Raw genomic sequence first — 7,319 nt, 5'->3', positions numbered from 1 at the left:
AGTCGAAGCATCGACCTCTTGGATGACCATCAACCAGGACTTCACATCAGAAAGCTCCCCTTCCCTGAGCCTTCCCCCTGAAAGAGGAGCCTTGGCACGCTTATTTACAAAGATTTATTACAGCAGGGGAAGGTTTCAGACCTGGAGTCAGGGAAGAATGGGGGGTGGTTGGGGTGGGTGGGCACAGGAGATGGAGGATGAGGAAAACCTGGCTACCCCCACCATATGCCCCCCCACGGATGCATACTGGGCGGCATTCCTGGCATCAAAGCACAAACAAAACGCAACAAAGCACCCGCTGCAAGTCCACCTTCCAGGCACCCAGGCTAGGGTGGGGGGTGGTAAAAGGAGCGATCCCACCATAGTGAGGCTCTGGAGAGGGATGCCCAAGTCTGGACCCAGGTAGAAGGGTGGTGACTTGGCATCCCCCATATGAGAGATGGAGAAGAATCTATGGGCACCAACAGGTTCTCAGCACCGCCCCCCCCCATCCCCCAGATCTTAGGGTCCTGCCCTGTGGTCTCCTGCGCCTAGGGCCCAGGGAGGGGTGTTAATGAAGGGTGGGCCCTAGTCCCCAGGTTCCTGGATTTTCCAGTGTGGACTCTCTTACATCCCACCTCCCTTTGGGTGTATTGGGGGCAAGACTGGCAGGGGTAGACATTGAGTAGCAAGAGTCCAGGAAATCTGGGCATCAGCCAAAGGTGGGCAGACAAGCAAACACAGACCAGCCTTAATCTCCTAGAAGTCAGAAGCCGCAGCCCTAGCAGATGAGGGGAAGAGTACAGAGTAGGATGAGGGAGGAATGAATGGGGTGATGGGGGAACAGCAATGCCCCTCCACTTTCTCCCTCCTGGGAGATGCTGGGCTTGGTGCCTATGTGCGGGGCTCAGAGGGGGCAGGCTGCCGAGGTTCCTCCCCTGGCACTGCAAGGCAAGCCAGGAGGGACTCAGGAGCTGGCCCTATCCCCCAAGAGCCCCACCTCCCTTCCCCTCCCCCACTCCAGGCCTCACCACTTAGTGCTGAGTCTTCCACTTGAACCTCGGAGCTTCTGTCTCTCTGGGGCTCATCCAGAGGGGGTGGGCGCTCCCAGGGCCCCTCCAGACCCTGGCCATAGGTTGCTTTCGGCCCTGCCGGGAATTGGGAAAAAGGGGCTAAAGATACAGGCTCTGCGTTTCCATCCAGCAGTCCCGGTGCACGAGAGCCCAGATCCTCTCTCCAATGGCGGAAGCAGAGCTTTCGAGGGCCCCAGAGTCTAGTGACGAGAGCACAGGGACTGGCTGTGTGCCTTAGAGTGGTCACTTGTCCCCTCTGAAGGGGATCCCGCGACCAGCAAGTTGATTCCAATTCCTGGCGGCCTATAGGGCAGAGTGGAGCTGCTGTAGGGGATTTCAGAGGCTGTCGGTCTTCCTGGGAGCAGAGAGCTCCCCACCACCATCTTGTGAGGAGCAGGGGAACTGGAAGAGGGCCATCATGCAGGTGACCAGTAAGGGAAGGATACACTGCCCGCACTCTTGGCGATGGTGCCTGATATTGCTCCTTAGTTGTCATTTGATGCCATTTTCCCTCAGAAGACTGTTTCTGTTCACTGTCTCCCCACCCTCCTTCTGGGGACTCCATGGGAGTGGACTTAGCTCTTCCAGCTCTCCTCCAATGCTATCGCGGCACCCCCACCCACCCTGCTAGAGAGGCAAACAGGATGCCCACGGCCATTTTGTCTGGTGCAGGTCTGAACCCTTGAGGCTGGGCCGTCAGCTGTTTTTTCAGCCCCATAAATAATGGGGCTAAAAAGTCCGACATCCACTAGGAGTGAGAGACAAGCCTGAGGCCAAAGCCCCAAAGGCACTGCCAGAGAGTCCGTTCTGGCTGTGGCTAGGAGAGAGCTGAACTGCCCGGGGGCTCCGAGGGGGCTCTGAGGCTGTCAATCTGTATGTGAGTCGGAGCCCAACGTGGGCCCACTAGGCCATCAGGCTCCCACATGAGACCTTAGGTGGTGCCAGTGGCTACTCTGCCTGGTTGCTGACCAAAAAGGTTGAAGGTCTGAGTCTACCCAGAAGCACCTCAGAAGACCTGGCGATCTATTTCAAGAAAAATCAACCTCGGAAAGCCCTATAGGAAAGCCCTATAGCGTGCAGTTCTGTTCTGATACTAATGGGGTCACCGTGAAATGGAGATCAACGACAACTAGTGGTGGTGGTTGTTTTTAAAGAGGGTGGCCGTGGCCCAGGAAACCTGGTGGCATAGTGCGTTACACCTTGTCCTGCTAGCCACAAGGTCAGCGGTTGGAAACCACCAGCCGCTCTGTGGGAGGAAGAGGAGGCTTTCGACTCCGGTGAAGATCGACAATCTTGGAAACGCACAGAGCCATTCTGCTCCATCTTGCAGGCTCACCATGAGTCAGAATCCACTCGGTGGCAGTGAGCTTGGTTTGGGTTTGGAGATACAGCCCAGCCTTCACCACCCAGGCATGGAAGCAGCAACAAGTGGAGGATGCGATCTTTAAGCCTGGACCTTCTCTGGCCCTTGAATCCTGGTTTATCCATTTGGACACCAGAGGGCACCCTCTCACCCCCAGAGAAGAGAGTGAAGTGAAAGAAGTGGCCGCTCAGCCTGGAGAGGGTACCTCGGCCAGCCCTGACCTCCCAGTGGCGCCCGTACTGGGGTTCAGAAATGCAGGCAAGGGGGCAATGACTTTTCGTCCTCTCTCCCTGGATGTCCTTGTGCCCCTTTGTCCTCACGGATCAGACGTCCTTTCTTGTGTGTCTAGCCTCAACCCCATTATGACTTAATTCCTAAGGAGTGAGAGGAACCAGGAGAAACCTGATGGGGAGTTACAGATTTAACTTCGTCTCCTCAAAATCTGCCTGCGGTGGAGGGAGAGAGATGAGACTGTCTGCTCCCGGAGCAGCCGGCTGACAGCCTCAGAGGCCCCAGAGAGCAGTCCACACTGTCCCGTGGGGCCACTAGGCGTCGGAATTGGCTCCACTGCTGGCTGTGGGGAGATTTTCTGAATGCCTGCGGTTATAATCCTTGTTATATTGACGAGGCAGGATTAGTGTCAGATGGATCTTAACTAAATCTCTTGTGAAATATGAAAGAGATGAAGGAAGTAGTCAGTGAGCAAGCAGAGATGGGGGGAGAGATGTAAAGCCATATGACTGTCCAAAGAGACCAAGATCTTCCTCCAGAGCTGGCAGAGAGGGAAAGCCAGCGCCCTGCGTGTGGGCTTCGGTGAGAAGCCCGTTTCTGTTTGTTAAAGCCACCCCTTGTGGTGTTTCTGCTCCAGCAGCCTCAGTGAGCCAAGTCCAGGCCTCTTGTGGGTGAGCTCTGGGGGCCTACATGTGAGCAACTGGGAACTGGAGGGAGGTGCCCTGCTCTGCCCATGATGGCCAGACCCCGGCGTCCCAGCCCCTTCAGCTGACCCTTCAAGATTTCAGCCTGGCTGTCGTCCTCTTCGTCCTCCTCATCGTCATCCTCCTCCTCCTCGTCCTCGTCCTCCCTGGGGTAGCCCAGGGCCCGCAGCTCCCCCAGCTCATCCTCCTCCTCCTCCGAGGCCTGGTTCTCGCCCAGGTTGCTGATGGACTGCAGGTGAGATTCCGCGATGCGCTGCACAGCTAGAACAGAGGGGCCCAGGACAGCAAGGTTCGGTCAGGCCCAAGAAGCAGCCCAGGAGCTGTTGGAGCTGGCAAGGGGGGTGGCTTGGCCGCCCCCTCCTTCCCACTACTCAAGGGGGCAGAGCTAATCCCCTCAAGACTGCAGGCCCCCCTATTGGGCACCAGAACTTGGCAGAAGCAGGGAGAGATTCTTGTACCTGTTTGGCCCCCAATCAAGCTGTCCTCCAAGTGCCAGCCCGCTGGAAGCGAGCATGCGGCAATGCCCCTCCACTGTGGGGCGCCAGGCTGGGCAAGAACAGGCAGCCACTGTGGCAGCTTAACATTCCCCGGCTGTAGCTCCTGGCTTCGCCAGCTACCCGGTGCTGCCCGGTGCTGGAGATGGTGCCTATGGGCTCCTGCCCAGGCTGTGCATCCAGCCGGCACGGTGGTTTGGTTTGCCCCTTTCAAATGCTGGGCAGGCCTCCTGCCTGCTTAGGGCTCCCTGCTCTCCAGGACCCTGCCCCGCATGTGCTCCGTCCCCACACACTGACACTGCCCAGTCACAGCCATTGCTCCAAGGGCCAGCAAGGAGCCCATGGCTGGGGATGTGGTGGGCTCAGACTCAGCCCCTACCATCTTGACCCACATCCCCTAGCTGCCAGCTCTGATTCGGTAACCTAGAAACCAGCACACCTCCCCCCACACAAGCACCACCCTGGCCTGCTGGGATAGCGCCTAGGAAGGGACCGTGGAGAGACTTTCCAAAAGATGGAAAGAAGCTGGGGGCTGGGAAGCAAGGGGGACCAGGGCTGAGGGACCCAACAGGCGCCGGGAGGGAGGACAGGGTCATCAGGGAGCCAGGAGCTGGCAGCGTGGAGGAACACAGAGAGGAGAGGCTGACAAGCTAGGGCGTGGGGCCGCTCCCCCCTCAGAAGGCCGACAGGAGGAGGTCCAGCCTGGAAGCCTTCGGTGGGGTGAGTGGGGCAGGAACTCCTGCCAGCCTCAGCCTGGGGACAGGCACACAGGGTGCATTGTGTGCTGCCCCACCCTACCCTACTCCCAGCCCAGTGCCTCCTGCGCTGGGCAAGAGACCCAGGCAATAAAAGTGTAATAAATCATCCTACCCTGGCCTTGGGGACACGGCAAAGCTTCACCTTGAGCCAAAAGTGAACGAGTGAGAGCACCCTCTCCCCCTACAGATCTCTGGCCCCAGGGCCGGCAGGCTGTCCCTCTTGTGGCAGGGGCTAGCCTGAGACCCAGAGTGCCCTCCTGCCTGAGGAGGAGGAGGGAAGGATCAGGGAAGCAGTCCCAAGAGGGAGGGGAGGGTCCTCTGAGGGGTGGACTCTGAAGGAGGAGGACAGGGAGGAGGTGGCAGCTCCCTCAGTCTCCCCCTCCTCCCCTGCCTGGGAGGAGAATTCCTGAGCTCCAGTGAGGTGACAATGGGTGCTAGCTGCCTGAAGGGGCTTGCCACATCGCATGCCTGGCAGGCTCTCTGGGGGTCTACCCTCACCTCACCTGGGCTCAGGTGGGGTCTCCACCTCTGTGGCTCTGAACCCCTCACTTCCACCCCAGGTCTCCCCAGCACAGCACAGCCTCCAGACTGCTCACCCTTCTCCTGGATCCCCTGACTGGGACCCTCCACCTCCCACTTAGAGCCTCCCCCCTCCCACACATCCCTGTAGCCGCTGGGCCCTCTCCCCAGCCTGCAGCTCAGTCCCTTCACTTTCCCTGCTGGGGGAAGACAGAGGGTCCCTGACTTTCTCTCCTCCCCACTGAGCCCCAACCCCTGGCCAGCAGGCAGGCAGGCTGACGGGCACACCTGTTGACCTTGGCCAAGGCTGGGAACTCATTAAACCCACCCCTGAGGGAGAGCTCAGAACACCCTTCCGGCCCCCTCCTGGCCTCCCTCTGTGGGAGCAGGGGGGCGGCCCAAGGCCTGAAGAGCCTCAGGCAGGAGCTGGGGTGGGGTGGAAAAGCACCCCCCTTGCTCCCCAATCTGCCCTGCCTTCTCCTCCGGGTGTGCCCCTCACCCCCCATCCCACCCCAGCCCCGCCTAGAAGCCAATAGTCTAAAGACATGACAGGACACACCCCCTCCCCTGGATTTCACTGTCCTCCCCGCACACCCACACTCTCCCTACTTCCCCACCCTGTTGAACTCCTACTCATCCCGCATGCCCAGGGGAAGCGGCTCCTCCCCAGGGAAGTCTCCGGAGCAAAGCCTGGCACACACTAGGTGTTCAGTAGTGGGATAAGGAATGGCTTTGTGTGGAGCAAGGAGACCTTCTGTAAACAGGTGGAGAGCCCAGAGGACAGGCGCCCGTAGCTGAGTGGCACACTCTGCTCCTCAGGGCTCAGGGCTCTCCTGTAGGTGCCTGCTTGCTGGTTGCCAGCCCCCAGCCGCTGACCCCACCCCCCTCCACCAGATGAGGAAATAATTGGTTTCCAGTTAGGAATAGGGGTGCACAGGATAACCCCGCCCCCCTGGAGCTCACACAAGCTCCCCATTTCTCCTTGCTACTTCAGGGTCAGCCCAGCTCTGGGGGGTTGGGAGGTAGGGGGGTGGGGGATGGGAGCTGGAGGGGGGAGCTCAAAGGCATGGTCTTCTTTGCAGGTCAGGGCAGTACCTTTCAGTGAGGGGGGAGTGTAGGCACAAGGGTTGGGTCTCTTCGACTTGAGGTGGTGTCCCTCTCCGGAGGCTCTCTGTCAGGGAATGAGCCAGGGAAAGCAAGATCACCTGGGTGATCTCCCTTCACTCTCCTTCCATTCTACTACCCCCCTAAGCCCCCCCCCCCACACACACACACTGCACCTAGACAGAGACAGCCCAGGCTTTGGGAGGGGCCTCAAGAGGAGCAGGTCTGATAGAGGAGGAAAATCTGCAGGGCAGTGGGTGGGGCGATGGATTGGTATACTAATGTGTCCTGGGGTGGCTGTCCCATCCATATCCACCCCATCCCACCCCAAAGGGCCCAGCATCTCCAACCATCTGTCTCTGGAGACTCACCTGGTAGGGGGAGGCCTCTTCCTCTGAGGGAGGCCCCAGTGAGCCATGCAGAAGGAAGGGAGGGCAGAGGGAGAAGATAATAGAGTTATTTTCTCCCAAAGACTCCTCTCTGGGGAAGGGACTTATCCTCCCCCCACCCCACCTCCTTGCCATTGGGCAACAGGGGCAACAAATGGGCACAGAGTGGCCGCCCCGTTCCTGCCCATCCCTGTCTCCTGCTCTGCGTGGCCTCTGCTCCTGGGGACCCCAGGAAGGCGCCCAGTTATCGTGCCAGGGTTGGGGAGACCGGGGCTGGGGGGCAGGACAGGGGTCCCACCTGGTGAGGAATGTTCTGAGAGCCGGAACAGCATGGCAGGGGTTGGTCTCCGGCGACGGATCTAAGGATGGGGAGGGGGGGGGGTTGTGGACAGAACAGCACAGACACCCGCTGACCACCTCAAGGCAAATCCAACCCCCCGCCACCTCCACCCACCCCCCACACACAGCTGATAGGGACAGCAGGGGACAAACCGTGCTTTGAAGTCCCCAGGAAACCTAAGGACCAAAGAGTTACCAGGGCTGAAAGAGCTCTATAGCTCACCCAGGCCCTTCAAGGTACAAAGGTGTCCACCTAGGCTCCGAGAGGCCAGCACACTCCACTCAGGGAAAGGGCAGGAAAGCCCATGCCCTCCCCACCTTCCCTGGCCACCCCCCACCATGCCTCTCACTGCCCATCTTCTCCTG

General features: G+C 59.5%; 1 protein-coding gene across 1 annotated transcript; it reads right to left on the bottom strand.

Annotated features, from left to right (window-relative positions):
• Positions 1-100: 100 nt before the first annotated feature.
• PPP1R1B (protein phosphatase 1 regulatory inhibitor subunit 1B) lies at positions 101-6,995 on the bottom strand. The gene is made up of 6 exons (XM_045299696.1): positions 6,913-6,995; positions 6,597-6,619; positions 6,217-6,292; positions 3,420-3,611; positions 1,011-1,127; positions 101-923 (listed from the first exon to the last, which is right to left on the bottom strand). The coding sequence occupies exons 1-6, from the start codon at positions 6,944-6,946 to the stop codon at positions 874-876; spliced, it is 492 nt and encodes a 163-aa protein (XP_045155631.1). The 5' UTR covers positions 6,947-6,995; the 3' UTR covers positions 101-873.
• Positions 6,996-7,319: the final 324 nt, after the last annotated feature.

This window comes from Echinops telfairi, unplaced genomic scaffold (assembly GCF_000313985.2).
Source record: "Echinops telfairi isolate 266 unplaced genomic scaffold, ASM31398v2 ScPeMD7_7458;HRSCAF=8496, whole genome shotgun sequence".
In the NCBI taxonomy this organism is placed as follows: domain Eukaryota; kingdom Metazoa; phylum Chordata; class Mammalia; order Afrosoricida; family Tenrecidae; genus Echinops; species Echinops telfairi.
Note: the sequence above shows the minus strand (reverse complement) of the source record. Positions and strands in the feature narration are given on the sequence as shown.

What these genes read in the sequence shown, in the direction of transcription:
- PPP1R1B (XM_045299696.1), bottom strand. Translation starts at nt 6,946, where the DNA reads ATGCTGTTCCGGCTCTCAGAACATTCCTCACCAG. An exon ending in CACTCCCCCCTCACTGAAAG is followed by an intron (nt 3,612 to 6,216) that starts GTACTGCCCTGA and finishes CCTCTGTTCTAG; the next exon opens with CTGTGCAGCGCATCGCGGAA. An exon ending in CCAGGCTGAAATCTTGAAGG is followed by an intron (nt 1,128 to 3,419) that starts GTCAGCTGAAGG and finishes AATTCCCGGCAG; the next exon opens with GGCCGAAAGCAACCTATGGC.